The sequence below is a fragment of the Neovison vison genome, chromosome 9, assembly GCF_020171115.1.
Source record: "Neovison vison isolate M4711 chromosome 9, ASM_NN_V1, whole genome shotgun sequence".
Lineage (NCBI taxonomy): Eukaryota > Metazoa > Chordata > Mammalia > Carnivora > Mustelidae > Neogale > Neogale vison.
Window position 1 is genome coordinate 4,060,186 of NC_058099.1, and position 21,958 is coordinate 4,082,143.

Here is a 21,958-nt window from a genome sequence, read left to right on the forward strand (position 1 = left end):
GAATGGCTAGTTAGGTGTGGCTGAAAAGTTAATGAATTTAGAAGACGGGTAGGCTGCTTAGAAAGCAGACAGACAAAGAGATGGAGAGGGAAAGCTGGAGGCAGGAATAGTGGGAAGATGTAATCTCCGTTTGCCCTGTATTGGCGAAGGAAAGAATCAGAATGAAGAGATGATAGTGGTCTGTTGCTTCTTAGAGTCCATGAAAAACACAGAAGCATTCTCCAGATTCTGAGGTGGAAAAATGAAAGAAAAAGCCACACCAACGCACACTATAATATCACAGGACATGACAGACAGAGGTTTTAATTTTATTTATTTACTTTTTAAAATATTTTATTTATTCCTTTGACAGAGATCACAAGTAGGCAGAGAGGCAGGCAGAAAGAGAGGAAGGGAAGCAGGCTCCCTGCTGAGCGGAAAGCCCAATGCGGGGCTGGATCCCAGGACCCTGGGATCGTGACCTGAGCCGAAGGCAGAGGCTTTAACCCACTGTGCCACCCAGATGCCCCGGACAAAGGTTTTAAAGGAGCTGGAGAAATGACTCCCTGCGGGAGAGCTGCAGTTAGCTGCTTGGTGACAGGAATAAAACCAGAACAGTGGGATGGTATCTTCCTCGTGCTGAAGAGTGGTAGCGTCTGTCTAGAAAGGTGTGCAAGAGAGAAGGCGAAACAAGACCTTTCATACAGCTGGGGTCCTTACCGCCTACAGTCTCTGCAAAGTCGGCTTGTGCCTTTTCGCTTCATTTGGACAGTCCCTAGTGTTACATGACACACTGCTTTCTTGGATAAAGGCTCTTCGTGACCATAAATGTTCTGGTCTGCTGTGTTTTGGGTGCAGTGTTGCGTGGTTTCCAGATGTTAACTCGTTAAAACCTTACAGCCCACATTTCTTAGGACACAGAGTCAGACTTGTCCACAGTCGTCCGACTAGTGTGTTGTGACCAGGGTGTATAGGTACGCAGAGTCCCTAGGTTTGGTTTGGTTTTTTAACTGTTTGGAAAGTCCCACTTTCAGAAAAATCTCAAGAATAAAAATAGTAGGAGATACCTGTATCACCTTAAGCCATATTCATGAATTGTTAAGTGTCTCCGTTTGCTCTATCATTTGCTTTTTTCCTGAACCATTTGAAAGTTGGTTGCATCCCTCTGTGCTTCACCGTTAAATCCGTCATGCGTGTTTCCTAAGAAGAGGCTCTTCTCTTTCTGTAAGGACATTGTTAACAGGCTTCTGTGAATCTTGCACTGACCTGGTCATGTCCATCTTCCCGTCGTCCCGTGCATTCCAGTGTTGTCCTTCGTGTGTCTGCGCTGTGCCCCAGTATCAGGGCCGGCATCAGCTCTAACACGTGGTTATGTTCTTTGAATCTCCCTTCATCTGGATTGCTGTTCCCCCAGCCTTTGTCTTTCATGACGTTTCTGAAGTGTGCCGTCATCCCTGCCTCTGCCCCTTTTAAAAAAATAGAATGCTCTTCATTTTGGGTCTGTCTGCTTTTTGCTTGTTGTTCTAGTCAGGCTGTGTATTCCCAGCTGGGGTGCTCCATAGAAGTGGCGTGATGTCCTCCCGTACAGATGCAAGCCATAGCATTTGCCCTTCGTGGTTATGGTAGTTTTGATCAGCTAGTCACAGTGTTATCCCGTTTCTTCACTTTATAATTTCTGTTTCTTAGATACTGGAGATCACAGAAATGGATTTCATCCATAAAATACTTCGGTATCTCTCTAAAGACAAGGACTTTTTAAAAAATCACCACACCTAAAATAATTTCTTAATATATATATATATATTTTTTTTTTTTAATGAAAATTTTTAATTTCTTATTTGAGAGAGAGAGCACAAGCAGGGGGAGCTGCAGAGGGCGATGGAGAAGTGGGCTCCCTGCAGGGAGCCCGATACGGGGCTTGAGCTCTTAAAACTGACTGAGCCACCCAGGCACCCTTATATATTTCTGATCGTTGTTTAAATTAATCGAAATGATTATCTCAGAAATGCTTTTGTAGGGTTAGTTTGTTCAAATCAGGATAAAATAAGGTCCAAGCATTGCATGTATTAATATCTCAGGTCTTTAAAAATCTATAGAGAATCCTATTTTCTTAACTAGGTTCTTGCTGCACATAGACAATTATCTGTTGAATGAAGTAGTGAACGTGTTATGCCCTTAGGTTCGGCGTTGGGCTATCCTGACCGCAAGAAATTTGGGAAAAGTGGACAGAGATGATTATTATGACTTGCAGGAGGTTTTGACTTGTCTTTTTAAAGTCATTGAGTTGGGGCTTTTGGAAAGTCCAGACATTTATACTTCTTCTATCCTCGAGAAGGGTAAACTGATTCTTCTGCCCTCACACATGTATGATACCAGCAACTACAAAAACTATTGGTTAGGTAAGTATTGCTTTACACAAATACAGTGCTGTTTTTCTATAATTCTTAATGAGTATCCTGCAAAGGAAGTGATTTCTTGTGCTCTGATCAAGGATTTCATGGTTCCCGATTTTTGTTCTGTTGTTAAAATTAATGGAGTCATTATACATCCTGTTCTTAAACACTATGTATCCTAGACACCATCTTTGTAAGAGGTCGATGTTCAAGTATGGCAGATCTCTTATTTAAAGCAATACTGCGTATAACAAAACATTAGTATAGCAGTTGATTTTAGTGGGGTTTGTTATATATATATTTTTTAAAGATTTTTATTTATTTATTTGACAGACAGAGATCACAAGTAGGCAGAGAGGCAGGCAGAGAGAGAGGAGGAAGCAGGCTCCCTGCTGAGCAGAGAGCCCGATGTGGGGCTTGATCCCAGGACCCTGAGATCATGACCTGAGCTGAAGGCAGAGGCTTAAACCACTGAGCCACCCAGGTGCCCCATGGGTTTGTTATATTTTAAAGAGATTTTCCCATCTGTAAAATATTTCCTGGTTGAAAGGGATAATAGCTTTGGTTTTCAGTTTTACACTGACCCAGAATAGTTCTACCCTACTTACTTTGAGTCTTACAATCATACGTCATATTTGGTAGGATGAGTACTCAGGATATGGGGATCTTAAAATTGAAGGCACCTTAGATTTGAGGAAATAAAAATTGTGTGGTAGTCATCTTAGAAATTGTTTTCTAACCAAGTTTGTACCATTTCCTCCTTTTACTTTCAAGTCCGTCTAAAGTCCTGTTACTTGGGAGCAGTTGGGTATGACTATCTCAGACTTAAGTGTTTGAGGAACTGGATACTGGTTTGCTTCATTTTACCACCTTGTTACTCTTTTGCCACCTAAACCAGAGAAGGCATGAGCGCTGTGTTTTTTTAATCAAATCAAGAAAACTGCCAACGATCTTACAGGTATTTGCATGTTGCTGACCATTCTGGAGGAGCAGGCCATGGACTCACTGTTGCTGGGCTCAGACAAACAGAATGATTTCATGCAGTCAATACTTCACACCATGGAGAGGCAATCAGATGGTAATAACCTTTATTTGCGAAATGCTTTTGAATACTGTGAGGTAAAATGTTAGTGTCATTGCAAGAATTTGGGTGTATGGTGTGGACAAAAGAAGAGTGAACATTTGTATGGTTAATTCACAGATTCAGATTTTTCAATTGGAAGGGGCCTTTAGAGTTTAAATTTTAGTACCTTAACCTTTATAAAATTGGAGACTGAAGCCCAGGAAAGTTAACTTACTGTTTCATGTTGAAATGCCCAGTTAGTGGTAGAATCAAGACTAGTAGATACACACACACACACACACACACACATATAATTTTTTAAAGATTTTATTTATTAAAAGATTTTATTTGTTTGACAGAGATCACAAATAGAGATGTAGGCAGAGAGAGAGGGAGAAGCAGGCTCCCCACCAAGCAGAGAACCTGATCAGTCTCTGGACCCTGAGATCATGACCCAAGCCAAAGGCAGAGGCTCAACCCACTGAGCCACCCAGGTGCCCCTAGCAGATACATTTCTAATGACCTGGTAGTTAAAATTGTGGAGAAAGCCTTCCCTGTCTCAGTGTCTTCCTTTTTCCTGGTTCTTCCTTTCACTTTGATTCTCTAGGATTCCACTTTCCAGTATGGTAACTGTTAGCCAAATGTGGCTATTTAAGCTTAAACTAATTACAGTTAAATGAAGAATTCAGTTTTGCAGTCCCACAAGGTGTGTTTCCAGTGCTCAGTAGCCTCATATACCCGGTAGTTACTGTATTGCGCAGTGTGGGTCAAGGACATTTCCCTCAGCACAGAAAGCACTCTTGGTCAGTGCTGTTCAGATAGTCTAGAAAACAGAGTGTAAAACTTGTAGTAATATTTGTTATTATACCCTCACTTTCTTGTGCTTATGGTTGTGTCAAGCTGATGAGGAAAGATCTGTACTGAATGTTTCTAATCTTTTTTTTTAAAGATTTTATTTATTTATTTGACAGAGATCACAGGTAGGCAGAGAGAGAGGAGGAAGCAGGTTCCCTGCTGAGCAGAGAGCCTGATGCGGGGCTCGATCCCAGGACCCTGAGATCATGACCTGAGCTGAAGGCAGCGGCTTAACCACTGAGCCACCCAGGCGCCCCGTTTCTAATCTTTTTTTTAAAGATTTTATTTATTTATTAGACAGAGATCACAAGTAGGCAAAGAGGCAGGCAGAGAGAGAGAGGAGGAAGCAGGCTCCCCGATGTGGGGCTCGATCCTAGGACCCTGGGATCATGACCTGAGCCGAAGGCAGAGGCTTTAACCCACTGAGCCACCCAGGTGTCCCTGAATGTTTCTAATCCTGATGAAGTAGTAAATATCAAGGGTGTCAGATCCTATGAAAGTATAGGATCTTTCCTATACCCACATTCACTTCTCTTTAGGCAATTCCCATGTGGATATAAACTCATTTGTACAAGATTCTAAAAGAGATATGTAATTGTTACTCTTGAGGAGTGGGGGAAGGAGCTCATATTCACCACAGATGGAAGGCCAGGTGGCGAGAAGGTAGCAGGTAGCACAGCCACCTTATACCGCATACTGTCCTCGTGCACCGTCAGACCAGTGATGGCCTCAGTTCCATCACTCCCAGGCTGACTCTGGCTCCTGCCTGACTGCCTGGCCACAAGCGCTCAGGACCATTCAGAGGCATCATTGGAGGCTGTGTGGTTAGTTGAGCATCTGAAACGCATTCCTGACTCCTCCCATTATATGTGTGCTGCCAAAAGGAGCACCCTGACTCCTCTTATGAACAGGTTTCATATTGCTTTGTGGCGTTCCTGGAGCCTGGAAGGGGTCGGCTTGTTCCTTGGGGGCATCAGAAGGGGCGTCTCTGTGGCTCCCCTGCACTCCTCTCTGCTGCTGGCTGGGGCGCCCACATCTGCTGAGCTTCCAGTAGTGCGTCTGAGCAGCTGTGCTAAGAATCTGTGTCCTCCGCCCTGCCTTTGGGAGCTGGCGCATCTCCTGGCACTGCTGCGGCTCATCCTGTAACTGCCTCGACCATGGCTGCCACCACCCGACACCCAGTGCCCCCACCCCCCATGTTAACTTTTGTGATCACATACCTTTTCTTGCTACGTTATTCTTAAAGTTATTACTAATTCCTTTACCAGTATTTACTACATTTGTAGTTCATTCCTTTCTGCCTTTCCCGTACAATCCTGTCTTCTCTGTTAATCCAGCTCCCCTAACCTTCTTCAGAATGGGAGTCCCCTCTTTAAGAAGGCTTTCATAATGGTCTTCAACTGATGACTTTGTTCCTTACTTGAGAGCTTACTGGACATGAGACATTGTGTCAGCTGCAGGAAAGGAAGCAAGTAGAGTTTAAGAGTCCTGAGGGAAATAAAGCAGAAAGTTCTAGGTGGTCAGATAAGCTATCAGTGAGATAGGGAGGGAGCACCTGTGTCAGAAGAATGTTAGAGAAGAGTAAGGGACCAGGGAACGTTTGGTGTAGTAGAAGCATTTGAGCTGGGCTTGAGGAAGGACGATTCTGATGGGTGGTGCTGGTAGTGAAGGCATTCTGGTTCTTACTTGGGAAGAAGCCAGCTGTTGTTGCTGTAGATCAGGTATGATTATGGAAGTCTGAAAAATGAAGCTGAAAGAAACAGTAGAGTAGGATCTTAAAAGTAAGGGCATGACATAGGGCTTTGAATTCTTGGAAGACCTTAAGGAGCAATTGAAGGCCTTTGAGTGGGACGGTCTTTTGCCACTGCACATCTGATAGAGAAGAGGGAAAGGACTGGAGGCAAGAGCTTCTCAGTAATGGGAATTCCTGTCATTTGGATGAAAAGTAGGTAACAAAGCCACATTGAGATATGGATGGATGAAGGGGTGTGCATCTGCTTAGCCTAATATTAACTAAGGGATTCAGTCCTTTACAGCAGTCCCATGGCACACACAGTTCAGATCACGTTAAACCAGAATTTCTTGTATCATGTGCTTTGTTTGGTAGGAAGAATTGCTTCAGGTATGCAAACAGGGTGAGAGAGGTGAGTTTACCTAGACTATCTCAGTTTGTTCCCCATTTAAAACTTTCTTAGCAGTGTATATATAGCTTGAAAAAATGCAAAATTAACTTGAAAGTCGACCAGGCTTTTAAAAACCTGTGTTTGGCAGCACTTTATTTTAAATTTGCTGCTTTGCTTTCAGTTTTGTTGCTACGCAGATAAAGAATGCTTCATTCTCATCTTTTTCTGATGGTTTTGTAATCCCCTGATCACTCTGTTGTGTTTCAGATGATAGTGTGGATCCTTTCTGGCCAGCATTACACTGTTTCATGGTGATTCTGGATCGCCTCGGATCCAAGGTTTGGGGTCAACGTATTGATCCTATTGAGGCATTTCAAACCATTATCAACAATGTGAGCTACAATAAAGAGATCCAGAATATACGGAACAGCTCTGTGAGGTTTGTTCAGTCATATAGTCTCAGCGAGGAAGTCTGTTGTAACTGACTTGCAGTAGGGTTTTCTCCTTTTTGTTTTTCTTCATTTCAGTAATTTATATATATTCTTACTCTTGAAGGACCAAGTTAGAACCGGAGTCATATTTGGATGATATGGTGACTTGCAGCCAGATTGTATACAATTATAATCCTGAAAAGACCAAAAAGGTACAAAGCATTTTGAGAATTCAGATGATCCCGTATGCCTTTGTATTGTGTAAGCGATGTTGTCCATAATTAGATGAATTACTGATCTTTCGATACATAGCTGTTCTGAATCCACTGCTGCATGAGGGGTTTCTGACTGAACAGATGTATATGGGGAAAATGGACTCTCACTACAGGGTGATACTTTGAAAAATGAAGGGCAGTTAGGAAGGGTGGAAAGCTTACAGGATGAGGGAGATAAGTGACATGACTGGAATCAAAACCTGCTAATGGAGAGAAGACCAGAGTGCATGGAGGGGTACTCACGAACCCTTGACCTCAACATGGAACTGTGTTTTCCATTGGGGGGGGGGCATGTGTATATATGTGAACCAAAGTGGGAAAACTAGGCGATATATATTCTTTTTTTGTTGTTTTATTTATTTATTTATTTATTTATTTATTTATTTATTTATCAGGGAGAGAGAGTGAGCACAGGCAGACAGAGTGGCAGGCAGAGGCAGAGGGAGAAGCAGGCTCCCTGCCAAGCAAGGAGCCCGATGTGGGACTCGATCCCAGGACGCTGGGATCATGACCTGAGCCGAAGGCAGCTGCTCAACCAACTGAGCCACCCAGGCGTCCCGCGATATATATTCTTGTTTATAGCTCTGTATTCTATCTGTCATGAATTCTGTTTGCTTGTCTAATGTCTGTATTTCTTTCATTTTAGGATTCGGGGTGGAGATCAGCCATTTGCCCGGATTATTGTCCTAACATGTATGAAGAGATGGAAACATTAGCCAGTGTGCTTCAGTCAGATATTGGTCAAGACATGCGTGTTCATAACAGCACGTTTCTGTGGTTCATCCCTTTTGTTCAGTCCCTCATGGATCTTAAGGATTTGGGTGTGGCTTATATAGTGGAGGTTATTCATCATCTGCACTCCGAAGTCAAAGATGTCCTCAACCAAACAGATGCTGTGTGTGACAAAGTTACTGAATTTTTTCTTCTAATTTTGGTGTCTGTGATTGAGCTGCATAGACATAAAAAATGTCTGCATCTGCTGTGGGTTAGTTCCCAGCAATGGGTAGAAGCTGTTGTAAAATGTGCCAAGCTTCCTACCACTGCATTTGCACGGAGTTCCGAGAAGTCATCTGGAAATTGCTCCAAAGGAACAGCAATGATATCATCTCTGTCATTGCATTCAATGCCATCGAATTCTGTGCAGCTGGCTTGTGTGCAGCTGATTAGAAGTCTCCTTAAAGAAGGTTATCAGCTTGGGCAGCAAACTCTATGTAAGCGATTCTGGGATAAGCTCAACTTATTTCTGCGTGGAAATTTATCGCTAGGTTGGCAGTTGACTACTCAGGAAACCCATGAATTACAAACTTGTTTAAAGCAAATTATTAAAAACATAAAAGTCAAAGTACCTCAATATAACACTTTTGTGGATCTGAGTCCTGCATGTAAAAGCTCTCCTGTGTCTTATAGTAAAGAAGAAAATGAACAAATAGATAGGAAGTCTAATAAAGACCTGTCCTGTCTAGAAAGCTCCAGCCCAACATTTCCTAAAGAACCAATGAAAGCGGAGACCTATAAGATGCAAGAGAATGTATTGATCAAAGCAAGTAACACTATAGAAGAGGATAATGAGCAAAATTTTATAAAAGACTGGAAACTAGAAGATCATGTCCCAGCCGAGTCATGCATAAAGAAGAGTAGTAAAAACCTTTTCACTGAAAAAGGTCAAGATCACGTTAAAAAAAGTACAGGGAAGCAGAAGTCTGTGAAAGAGAATTGTACTTCAAGGAATGATCCAGAAAGGGGATGTGACAGAGGAATAATCATGTCAACACGTTTGTTAACCAGCTCTAGCACTGAATCTCTGGAGAAGGCATCCACATCAACTGAGGATTTCTCTTTCAAGGATGATGCTCTTGGCAAAACCTCAAAATCAAAAACTAAGGCACGTAAAGATGAAATCTGTGCTAAGTTATCACATGTAATAAAGAAGCAACACAGGAAAGGAACTTTGGTCAGTAATACTGGTAATTTAGAGGAAAACCTAGCTGTGTCTAACATTGACAGTTTCTATTCAAGGAAAGATTCAGGAGGTCAGAAAGGGGACGGCTTTATGCACAATCTCTCTTTAGATCCTAATGGCATTCTGGATGATAAAAATGGGGAACAAAAATCTCAAAACAGTTTATTGCTGAAAAAGAAACCACTGAAGAGTGAAGAAGTAGATATTTTCTCTTCCCATGAAAACAGCTATCAAATACAGGAATGTCACATTGATAATAAAGATTTGGTCTCATTTACGGAAGTGACCAACACTTTTGTGAAGAAAACTCCCTTCAAAGATCCTGTGACTGTTCTTGAATCAAGAGATAAGGAAAGTAGCAAGAACACTAGTCAGTTGTCTTCTCACTTGAGAGAACAGGCTCTTGGCCTAAGTCCTCAGTCTGACACCTTAACAGATTCTCAGGTAGACAGAGACCTCCACAAGTTATCTTTAATAGCTCAGGCCAGTGTTATTAAGTTCCCATCAGATTCAACTCAAAAAAGCTCATCCCAGCTACAAAGAAGAGTGAAAGATGACAGAAGGTGTTTCCTGGCTGACCAGAATAATACTGGGGAAGCCTGCCGCGGCCAGATTATTATTATTTCAGATTCTGATGATGATGACGATGATGAAATTCTGGGTTTTGAGAGACATATTAAGCAAGATAAAATAGGCATCAAGAAAGAATGTCCGGAGCAGCATACTTCAATAGCTAATGTGAATGTGGAAAAGAAGCTAATGAAGGAAGAGGAGACAAAGTCCCTTTTGCAGTTTGAGGAATCGGATTCTCAGTTTTTTGAGTTTGAAAGTCCATGTGAAGTGTTTTCTGTTTGGCAAGATCAGGAACCAGACAAGAATTCAGTTCAAGAGAATGAGAAAAATTCTTGTTCAGCTGACATAGCTGATATCACAAATGATTGGGGTTATGAAACAGATTATGTATCTGAAGAGGTTATTAAGAAAGTAGCAGAAGGCATTGAAAAACACACAGAACCGCAGAGCAGTATTTCTGTTGGGGAAATACGTGAAACTGAAGTAAAAAAACGTAAGCGAAAACGATTTGAAAAACCTATGGCTGAAGATCATCCAAGACCTTCACCTTCTGATAGAAATGAGGACCAGCCTGATATTCTTAATGAGAGAAGTGTGACTGAAAATGATTTTAAAAGTGTGGACCTAAGGACAAGTCCTAGTTCAAGTGTTCAGAGAGACAAAGACACTACAGTTGCACTAAAGAAGTCTTCTCCGAAGCTTCGTTCTTATTCCAAACCCATTAGGAGAGTCCCACTTTCTAAAACTCCTAAGAAAACGCATTCAGATACCAAGAAAGGGCAGAATAAAAGTTCAAATTACATCAGTTGTAGGACAACTCCTGCTATAGTTCCACCAAAGAAGTTGCGCCAGTGCCCTGAGCCAACTTCAGCGGTTGAGAAACTTGGTCTAAAGAAGGCTCCTCGTAGGGCATTTGAGTTGTCTCAGCGATCTCTAGAGTATTTAGTTCAGTTACGCGACCATGGCAAAACTGTTGGAGTGGTTGATACTAGAAAAAAGACTAAGTTAATTTCCCCTCAGACTCTCTCTGTGAAAAATAATAAGAAACTGCTGACAAGTCAAGATCTTCAGTTGCGAAGGCAGATGAGATCCAAATCACAAAAAAGTAGACAAGGACTTTCGGATTATGAAAGTAAAGATACTACAAGAGCAGGGCCGTGTGCAGCACAGAATTCTGACATACTTGTCCCAGAATCAGATGGTTCAGATTATAGTTCTAAAGGAGGAACTGAGGTGGTTGCTAACACCACTGGGAAACAGTCCATAAAATGTGCATCTTCAGAACCAGAACCCATGAAAACAAAATATGTCTCTCAAGTGACAGATGATACTTGCCTCTTGAGCCCGTGTGCTTCTGTTGTGTTAAATGGAAGAATACCAACAAAGGAAATAAATGTCTCTGCTTCAGCCGACCCCTTAGGTGGAAGTGACCCAATAGTACATCGTTTAGAGTTGGCAACTTTGAAAGACGGAGAGCTGGACTCGAACAGTGATACAGAAGATGAGAATATATTTCTGACACAGCACAATCCTGAAGATATGGATTTGTGTTCACAGATGGAGAACGGTAATGAGAAACTCATTGAAGTAATTCGTGGCAAAGATAAAGCACAGGTGGAAGAAGATTCTGTAAGTCGGCCTCACTTGGAATCTTGGAGTAGCACAAAATGTAAGTACAAAGATTGTGTTGAAACACCGAAAAACCAGGGTGAATACTGCGCAAAACACTCTGAAGCCAAAGCAGCCGATGAAGATGTATTTCGTAAACCTGGCTTGCCTCTTTCTGCATCTAAGCCTTCAAGACCTTCCACTGCTAAGATTTTTAGCTCAAGTAGTACTTCACGAATTGCTAATCTTTCCAAGTCTTTGGAAAGTACCCCTGCCCTTCCACCAGCTCTAAAAAATAAGTCAAGTGGGGCACAGGCTGTTTTGAAAGTCCCACAGCCAGCCTCTGTGTTGTCTCCAAAGCCGGTGGGTGAAGTGAAGAGTTTGTGCAATGTTCTTCATCCTCAGACTCCAAATAATTCCAGCAGGCAAGGTTACAAACTGACGTTTGGTGAAAGCAAATCCTTCTCAGCTTCCACTCCAGTCAACATTCTCTTGTCATCACAGTCCATCTCTGACACCTTTGTCAAAGAGGTCTTAAAATGGAAATATGAAATGTTTGTGAACTTTGATCAGTGCGGGCCCCCAGCAAGCCTTTGTCAGTCCATCTCAAGACCTGTGCCTATCAGATTTCAAGATTGTGGTGACTATTTTGATGTTTTTTTCCCTTTGATGATACTGAATACTTTTGAAACAGTAAGTATATTTTAATTGTATACTTGCCAAGACTTTGAAGTTGCTTCTTTTTTTTATTTTGGTAGTGATTAGAGTACAGTTAAAATGACTGACCTAGTTTTGATTTACATGGAGCTTTGAGATTATATGTTGAATGGACATTTATGCCAGACACTGTTCTAGTTGCTGGTGGTACAGAGGAATACTTTCTTAACCTCTGCCCTTCTGGGGCCTCTAGACACAATTCAGAGTGCTAATGAACCAAGTCCAGAGGTAGCACAGGAGTGTTTTTTGATACAGAGGTAAGGGAAGACTTCTCAGAGGAGATGTTTCCCTTCTACATATATTTTTAAGTAATAACAAACCTTTACTGAAGTTTTCTTGAGGAGGTGGCATGGGGTAAATTACATTGAACAACACAAAGCAGTAAATCCTAAATTCCTTTTTATATATCCATCTTCCCAGTTTCTCACTCATCCTAGCAATTGCTCTCTCCCTTCAATTGCCTCCCCTGTTTCAATGCATATTCTGGTTCTTCTGTCTGTTGGTGAGGATTGCCAAGTAAAATACAAGATTCCCAGTTAAATTTTAATCTCAGAAAAACAGCTAATGATTCTTTCAAGTGTAAGCATCCAACCTGCTTTGAAAACAAAGCAGGTTGGGGTGAGAAGTTACATTTTTACTTTTTCAGGTTACTTAAAAGAAAAAAAATGAGTGTGTAACAACCTGAATTTCTTAAAAACATAAGCAAGAACACTGAGATAAATATTTGTGTACTCATTCACCTGCAGGTATTTGGGTGGCCCATACGTGTCAAGTTTTATTACAGGCCTCTGCCTTCTGAATGTGATAATTTCAGATTAGAAGGGCCCTAGTATATCTAGCACGAAGGGCATAGGGCATTTCTGACAGAAAGGTTCAATAAGAAATAAGTGTTTACACTGGTACCAGAAGGAATCCAGCATGGGAAGTATATTCCAGGCAAGCTGAGGGCAGATACTAAGGGGGGGAATCCCGCTCAGCATGTTGAAGGAAAAGGAAGTGTATCACATGAAGGGGCAAGAGTGCTACGTAAGATCATCAAGTAAATGTGAATATTTGTTAAAAAACTTGAATTAGAGCATCCTTAAAATATACTTTATATCAATTTATGCCCTCAATTTTAGCCATTGTTGTAAGATATAGTTTAATAGTATTTCAAAAGCATTAGAGACAACTAACTGACAAAGGATCTTTAACATCTCCGTAATAGCAAAGTGAAATACTGATGTAGTATTAGGAGAATTATTTTCTTCCCATAGAAATATTCTTAGCTTAGTGAACAGTATATGTAGTTAAATGTGCTTGGGAAAATAAATTTTATTCATTTTGAAGCTAATTTTTTCTTTAACCTTTATTCTTCCTGGAAAATTCGCTGAGAAGCCATTCACAGCCCTTAAATTTAGGACAGATGTATTTTTTATTTACTCTTCCCTAAATTAAGAGCTAATCTTATGTTCCTTGATAAGATTTCTTCCTTTCAGGACGTTTTTGTAGCTCTAGTCTTTTCAAAACAATAGGCACAAGTTCCATTTATATATACACAAGAGTTCATTTTTTATGTTTTATTTTTTATTATTTGAGAGAGAGCACAAGCTGGTAGAAGGGGTGGTTGAGGGAGAGGGGGAAGCAGGTTTCCCACTGAGCAGGAAGCCTGACATTGGGCTTGATCCCCAGACCCCGAGATCATGACCTGAGCTGAAAGCAGACACTTAACTGACTGAGCCACCCAGGCACTCTCTACATATACAAAGTTTGAAATAGTCAAATACTTTTGTAAAAAATGGCACGTACCCCTCATCCCTTCAGTGACCATTTTTTATTCTCAGTGGATCCTTTTGATGTCTGCTTTCTACTTCCATATTTCTAAAACATATCACTCATGTGACATCTTAATTTTTCAGTTTTAGGCATTTTCTGTTGCTATAGGAAGTATCCTTTTTTCCAACCCTGCATTTGCACACATCTTTCCTGCCCCTCATCCTCATTACAGAGCTGTTTTATGATTTTTAGGTCAGTGTTTGTTGTTTTGACTTTATAAAAGGTATCCTTTTCTACAGCTAAGTCATATAGTATGCTATATGTTTATGCCAGACATAACTACTTTTCCTTTCCTTCTCAACTCTTGGCTTTCTCTGGATTTATTATCTCATTTAACTTTCTGTATACTTTAAATTAGATTCAGACTCTCTGGGATGTTTAAATCTCTAATGGTCAGGTACATGAAGTAATCTGTAAGTTTCATAGTCTTGGTTTATGGTGGTTATCCCAGAGGACTCCCCACCCTCATCCCAGGCCTTGCGTTTCCTTCTTTCCGGTGTAGGCTCTCTTTCTCTTGTGCCCCTAGTCTTCTTTCATAGTTATGCCATCATTTTAGGAAGGTACAGCCTTCCAGCTTCCTGAGAAAAGGATGTGTGGATGATAAAGTTTTGACACCTTTAATGTCTTAAAATGTCTTTGATTTTCTCGTTTTTTCTACTTTCCATCTCACTTTTCTTTTCTACTTTATTGGAGGCTTTCTCACCTATTGAATTTTTTTAACATATTTTGAGTTTCATGGGACTCTTGGTCTCTAAGGATTCTGTTTTATAGGATCTTGTTCTTTTCATGGGCATGGCATTTCTTTATTGTCTGCAATTTGTTAATGATAGTTTTAAAGTTAGTTAAAAAGTTCTCTTTGCGTTGTTCCTGTTCCCCCAGTTGCTTTTTGCCTGTTCATTTTAGAGTATACAGACCTTTTACATGAACTCTTCAGATAGCTAATGATTTGGGGTGATCTACTCACAGTTAAGAACAGGACACTGAAAAGCAGATAGGAACATTATTCATAGTAGCCAAAAAGAGGAAATAACCCAGATATCCATTAGCTGAAGAATGGACAAAATACTAATGTCCATACAATGAAGTGAAATTCAGTTCTAAAAAGGAGTAAGCCAAAAAAAAAAAAAAAAAAAGAGTAAGCCATTATCTGCTGCTTTTACATGTTCGTTGATGAACCTTGAAAAATTATTATATATTATAATGTAATATTATATAATATGTATTGTTATTGTTAGTATTATGCTGATATCTGCAACTAATACTATATGTCTGGTATACTTCACTTAAAAAGAAAATATATTGGTAAGTGAAAGAAGATACAGATGGCCATATACTATGAGATTACATTTATATGGAATGTCTAGAGTAGGTAAATCCATAAAGACAGAAAGTAGATTATTGGTTACCAGGGGTTGGGTTGAGCAGGGAGAGGAGACTCCCGATAGGTATAGGGTTTATTTTGAGATGATGCAAGTGTTCTGGAATTTAAGTAATGGTGATAGCTCCATGAAATAGTGAATATACCGAAAACCACTAAAAGGGTACACTTTAAAATGGTGAATTTTATATTGTGTGAAATACATCTCAGTTTGTGAAAATGCTGTAAAAAAAAGGCGGGGGGATGAATTTAAATAGTGATGGGTTAAAAGAGATGCTTAAGAATACCTGAAACTCCTCCTGTGCTAAAATGATCTTTTTTATTGCACTGTGCAAATTAAATGTGATCTGAAGGACACCAGAACATGGTGGAACCCAGCATTAATTTCATTCTTTGTATGAAGATTGTATGATTCAGTGTAGTTACAAATCTGTTTTGTGGAGTGTAAGATTAAAGAGAAGCTCTGAGTGAAAGGGTAGGACAGTTAAGTGATAGCATTTTGTCGTGAAGCCCCATCCCCACACTTACATGTCAACATCTGTAGTCTTTTTTCCTCTCTTAAGTGAGGTCAGATTTTCCAAAGGATCTTCAGATATTTCACCCGGAGCGGGTAGGTCTGATGGGGAGCTGACCAGGGAGCTGACTGAGGGATGAGGGTCGGGGGACAGAGGGAAGGGGGTCCCGGCATTCAGTGTAGAAGCATTTGGCTAATTTCCCTCTTTGTCAGTACCGGATCTCCACCATACCTGCTGTCTCCAAGGCTGAAGACTGTATTTTACCCTCTCCATAGACAAAATCTCTGCAGTGTTTTGCGGGTAGCAGTGAGGGGCTGTCTCCCTTCAGCCCTCCTTCCAGATCAGAGGTCTCCATCACATAGCTTACCAGTTGCAACTTGGCTTCCTGGGCTTTCTGAGTCCGCTACCGTTCATTCAGCTTGAGACACGTGTCTTATGTTCTTTGTCCTAATGAACTAATCCTGTTTTTAAAAATTTCTTTGGTGGAGCACCTGGGTGGCTCAGCAGGTTAAGCGTCTGCCTTTGGCTCAGGTCATGATCTCAGGGTCCTGGGATCAAGCCCCACATCGGGCGCTCTCTCTGCCTGCCTCTCTGCCTGCTTGTGATCTCTGTCTGTCAAATAAATAAATAAAATATTTAAAATCACACACACAAAAATTTCTTTGGTGTTTTGGTGGGGTATCAAGAGGGGTGAAAGGGGAAATGGCTGTGTTCAGGCTCTCTCTTTTTTTTTTGAAGATTTTATTTATTTATTTGACAGGGAGAGATGACAAGCAGGCAGAGAGGCAGGCACAGAGAGAGGAGGAATCAGGCTCCCTGCTGAGCAGAGAGCCCGATGTGGGGCTCAATCCCAGGACCCTGAGATCATGACCTGAGCTGAAGGCAGCGGCTTAACCCACTGAGCCACCCAGGTGCCCCAGGCTCTCATTTTTATTTGAAATTTTCTTTTTCCTTTTTTAACCATACAGCTTAAGCAACATTGTTCTAGCATTTCTTTCTTTTTTTTCTTTTTTAAATTTTATTTATTTGACAGATAAGTAGGCAGAGAGGCAGAGAGAGAGGGGAAAGCAGGCTCCCCACTGAGCAGGGAGCCCGATTTGGAGCTCCATCCCAGGACCCTGAGATCATGACCTGAACTGAAGGCAGAGGCTTAGCCCACTGAGCCACGCCGGCGCCCCATTAGCATTTCTTGTGTTTATTCAGGCCAACAGTTATTGGTGGTATTAAGATGCCTTGATTTTAATTTTTATTCTAATGAGCCACAGACTGTGGCATCAACCACAGCCTGGACCAAGGCTCGTAACCCTCATTCTGATGGAATTTGACTTCATAATGTTTGTTAATAGAATGCTATTTGGTTGGTATCTTATTTAGGACATAAAGCATATTTAGTCACTATGTCTTACTGCAGGTGAAGTGACATTATGTAAATTAACACTTGGTGCAAAAGACAGATGAGAGCAAATTCAAGTTCTGGCAATATGAGTCTTTTATTATACTGATGTGCCTGATAGAAGATACATTTGTTTTTTAATCCTTACATTTAATGCATAAAAGTATTAGATAAATGTTTGCCATTTTGGCAGGTTCCCCTTTTTGGGGGGGTTGTGGCAAATGCTCCTTTATCTTAATGTTTATATTTGCTGTCCTTGTCTGCAGTTCTCTCCTGTTACCAGGCTCATTGTAGGTTGTAGGATAGGGAGCAGGTAGGAAGAAAGTGCTCTTCTTGGGTCCTGACTTTGATTGTCAGTACCTAAATCCCCTGTAGTGAAATTGCTCCTTTAGCTCATCTCAGATTGTAATTTGTTCTGAAAGGAAGCAAAACAGGTTGATATAAATTACACTTGGAAACTGCTCTTGAGACCTGGCAGGGAGCTGCAGAAGAGCCTTCTGTGCAGGATAGAGGGGCATGACAGGAATGTGATGCTTTGAGATGGGAACTAACTGAGCATGTATGAGCAGAGAGATTAGGCTGGTTTGACTGGAGTGAAGGAACTGAGGGGAAAAGGGAAATATAATAAGATTGGAGAAGTAGGCAGGAGCCAGATGGTATATGGCCCTGGAAACTATGGGTTGGGGTTTCATCTTCAGTTTAGTGAGAAAGTGCTGGAAGATGTTTAGTTGGTGTTAGGGTGGGGGGTGGTAGTACGCAGTAGATGGCAGTTTTTTACCCATCATTCTTGGTTTTCCATGGAGAATAATCTGGAAAGGCAAGCATAGATGCTATATAGATGTGTTAAGGGGCTGTTAGAGTAGCCTGGGAGAAAGATGATGGTAGTTTGATTTGGGTGGCAGCTGTGGAAGTAAAGAGAAGTGAATTCATTGTGGGTAAATTTTGGAGATTTATTGATGGAATGGATGTTGGAATTAAGGAAAGAGAAGATGATTCTGAGGCTTTTGGTTAGGTGATGATGCTGTTTACCAGGCATCACATGGATTTGGGCTAATGGCTGTCTCTTATACAAGTGACATCATAGAAGCCAGAGGGATGTAGTTGAATGTGTAAGATGAATATATATTGTGGGAAAGCCTAGGGGCAGGTAGGACATGATGTGGGTCTCAGAGTGGGAAAGAAATGATAGACCAGACTAGAAGAACTGCCACAGATGGGAGTTAGAGTGGATTTTTTACTTTGCCCTTTTTTCCTTCCTTTCATCCTGCTGGGCTAGAACACTGCTTTGATGTTACCTTGTAGTGCAGAGCAGAAAAATTGCAGCTAGCTCATGTCTGCCAAAAGTAGTAGGTAACATTAGGGTTGTTCTATAGCCCAGCCCATATGAGGCATGGCTGACAGTAAGAGTCTTTGAATTCCTGGGTTCTTGAAAGTTCTCATCCCTAGGACTAGGTTATTCTAACCAAGGGAGTCAGAGTTTGAAAAACATAAGTGCTGGGATAGATTTGCTGATTATAATATTACCATGCTCATTCCATGAGGTATGTTCCCCCCATTACCCCCTACCCCATTCATAAGCAGAGGCACAAAAGCTAGAGAGGTGCTGGGATTTAGCCGCTTCCCCTCCTCCCCTGCCCCATGTACCTTTCCAAGTGATGTGCCTAGTATCAGTGGGGAGTATGAATTCAAGAGGGGGAGAGATGAGTCTACTTAGAGTACAGTCACTATAAGGGAAAAGTAGCAAACTGGAAAATACAGGGAAGATAAAGCAAAAGTAGTGGAGCAGACAAAAAGATTTTAGGCCTAAACATGTTAAGTATTTTCAGAGATAAAGGAGAGAACATGAAACACGAAGCAGGAGAAGCTGTAACAATGCAGAGAAGATAGTGTGGCTGAAAGAGATAATAGTTGAAATCAAGAATTCATAAGTGTCATGAATAATAAATATACACAATTTGAGGAGTCAGGAAAGGATGGAAGTGGGAAATAGAAAAGAAAAGGTACAGGTTCGGTACAAGTACAGTTCTGTGTGTAATAAGGATCTCAGGAGGGAAAAAATGAGCTGAGATGATAAAACTGGAAATTTGCCAGTTAAGAGTTTGGGTTGAGAGGGTTCTTATATAGAGAATATAACTAGCACACATATACCATAACAGTTACAGCAAGACCTTGATGTACTAGTCTTGCTGCAACTAGAATGTACTGAAGAGGCAAGTTCCAGTAGTAACACTCTCTGCCAGAGGCATGCGTAAAAAGAGCTAGAAAAGTTAAAATGAAAGGATGGAAAAAGATGGTAACAGAAGAACATGAACAAAAGAAAGCAGGACTGCAGTTTTACAGTCAAAATTAAATGTGAAAATAATTCAGAAACACAAAGACAGGTACTCATAGAAGGAATATTAACCCATTAAGAAGATAGAACCAGGGCGCCTGGGTGGCTCAGTGGGTTAAGCCGCTGCCTTCGGCTCAGGTCATGATCTCAGGGTCCTGGGATTGAGTCCCGCATCGGGCTCTCTGCTCAGCAGGGAGCCTGCTTCCCTCTGTCTCCCTTTCTGCCTGCCTCTCTGTCTGCTTGTGATCTCTCTCTGTCAAATGGATAAATAAAATCTTTAAAAAAAAAAAAAAAAGAACATAGAACCAACCATGAGCAGGTGTGGATGCAGTGGTTTAATCTCAAAATATTCAAAGCAGCAACTGACAGAGCGGTGGTTGTGGACCATGACAGCTACTCCAGCTAATATTCCATAATACAGTTAGGAAGGTAAGGAAAACAACAGTGAATAATTAGAAGCATCATAATCCTGATCATTTGCAGATGGTATCACTATCTACATAGAAACTCCGGTAGAATCAGTAGTTGGGTACATGGTTGATGTGCAGAAAAAATGTTCCTTTATAGCTGTAATAATTAGCTAGAATGTATGAAAGAAGTATCAGTTATAATCAGACCCAAACTGCAGACATGTTAAGAGCTTAGCAGCGAATGCATGAGGTATTTATGGAGAACATTTGAGTCTTAACTCTAAAGGCCATTAAGAAAGAGTGAACCAATGAAGAGAGGTACCATGTTCATGGATAAGACAATTTAACATTGTAAAGATATGACTTCTCTCAGAATCTATACAGTTGATACAGTTTCAGTTAAAATTCCAGCAGGATTTTTTTAAAAAGCTGCAGGGAGGGACAAAAGCAAAGGGAGCAGACTCCCCGCTGAGCAGAGAGCCCAACTTGGGGCTCTGTCCCAGAATCTTGGGACTATGACCTGAGCTGAAGGAAGATGCTTAAGCAGCTGAGCCACCTAGGTGCCTCCAAGCAGGACATTTTTTGAAGAGCTTTATAAGCATTTTAAAATTTATGTAAAGAATAAAATATTTTAATAGTCATTTTGAAAAAGAACAGCGTGATGGGGAGAGGGGACACTCACTCACCTTATTTAATATGAAGACATATTTAAAGTGTTGTAATTGGAGGGCACGGGAATGGGCAGACAGCTCACTGAAATGGAACAGAGACCCTTTAGCTCCTGAGACCTACCCCCACCCCCGCCCCCGTCCCCCCCAGCCTATATGACAACTTAAGGATAAGACAACTTAGGATAGACTGCCACAAGTCTATCCAGGGAAAGGATAAATTGTTAGATAGTACTGGGAAAATTGTCCTACTCTAGTGGGAAAAAATTAGCCTACATTACTGTCTTATAGCACATAATCTTCAACTAACACGTGTATTTGAAAGAATTACATGAGAGAATAAACAGTATCAGAAAACACATGTCAGTTTAGGTGACTGAAGTCCTAAAAACCCAAGAAGTATTAAGCACAAGGTGAAAAATTTGGGTTTTACCCTGTCAGAGTTAAAAATTTTTCAGTGAAGGACCCCCATATTCATAGTTAACAGATAGGAAGAAGAGTTAAAATATTCCCAAAGTGACAAGACAGCTAGAATATACAAAAAGCTTTTGTAAATCAACAAAAAATATGGGGAAAAGATGGACAAAAACTAAAACTAGCCATCCATCAAAGGGAAGACTAAATGGTGAATATACGTAGTGCTGCTCTAACTCACAAAGAAGAAAAGTACATTAACAGAGTGGTGAGCCAAGGTTTGTGATCCCAGCTGACCTCTTAGTTTCAGACTGAGGTGTACGCGTCAGAACACACATGTCCGTCCCTGGGGATCTGTTATTAAAAGATGTTGTTAAAAGGATTGTTTACAGAGCGGGAACCAGTTGGGTTGGATGAATAAGATATGGCAGTTCTAACTGCAGTCAGTACCAACAGACTCTTAAGTACTGACTGAAAACGAGTAGGCACGTTTACACTGCAGTGTCCTTTGGGTAAATACACGCCGCACTGGATTTTTTTAGTGATGCTCCTTCTAGACACAGAGTGAGTGTGGAGGGTGGAAGTTCTGGCCTTGGGGGTAGAGGGAGAGAGGCCTTGCGTAGACTGTTGATGGGAGTACATCTTGCACTGGAGGTTTTGATGAAATCTGTTGACCTGACATCAAAAGCAAGGAGGCAAAAAGAGGGCAAGGAAGTAATCTTTGAAAGTGGAGTATGCCACCTGGATGAGCCATTTTGGTGGGTTGGTTAGGACAGAAGCCAGGTAGAAAAGACAGGAATAGCAGGACTGTTTCTGGAAGAGGAAGGGGAGCAGAAAAATGGGGCGGTAGTTGGATGGTGATTCAGGAATTAAAGAAAGGTTTGTTTTGTTTGCTTCGTGGTTTTTTTTTTTTTCCATTAATAATCTTTATAAAGCATTGTCAGATTTACAGCAAAAGTGAGGACAAAGCACAGAGTTCCTGTATTACCGGCGGCCCCTATCCCCCCTGTCTCCGCATGGTTTGGGTTGGTTTTTTGTTTTCCAAGAAGTAGGTCA

General features: G+C 41.1%; 1 protein-coding gene across 3 annotated transcripts in view; it reads left to right on the forward strand.

The window, feature by feature from the left end:
* The window catches only part of SETX (senataxin), an 86,741-nt gene that overhangs the window by 16,016 nt on the left and 48,767 nt on the right, over positions 1 to 21,958 (forward strand). For all 3 annotated transcript variants that reach the window (XM_044264620.1, XM_044264622.1, XM_044264621.1), the window contains 5 exons: positions 2,159 to 2,378; positions 3,331 to 3,450; positions 6,681 to 6,852; positions 6,969 to 7,056; positions 7,766 to 11,953. In XM_044264620.1, coding sequence (XP_044120555.1) covers positions 2,159 to 2,378; positions 3,331 to 3,450; positions 6,681 to 6,852; positions 6,969 to 7,056; positions 7,766 to 11,953 — 4,788 coding nt within the window. The remainder of the gene's footprint in view (positions 1 to 2,158; positions 2,379 to 3,330; positions 3,451 to 6,680; positions 6,853 to 6,968; positions 7,057 to 7,765; positions 11,954 to 21,958) is intronic.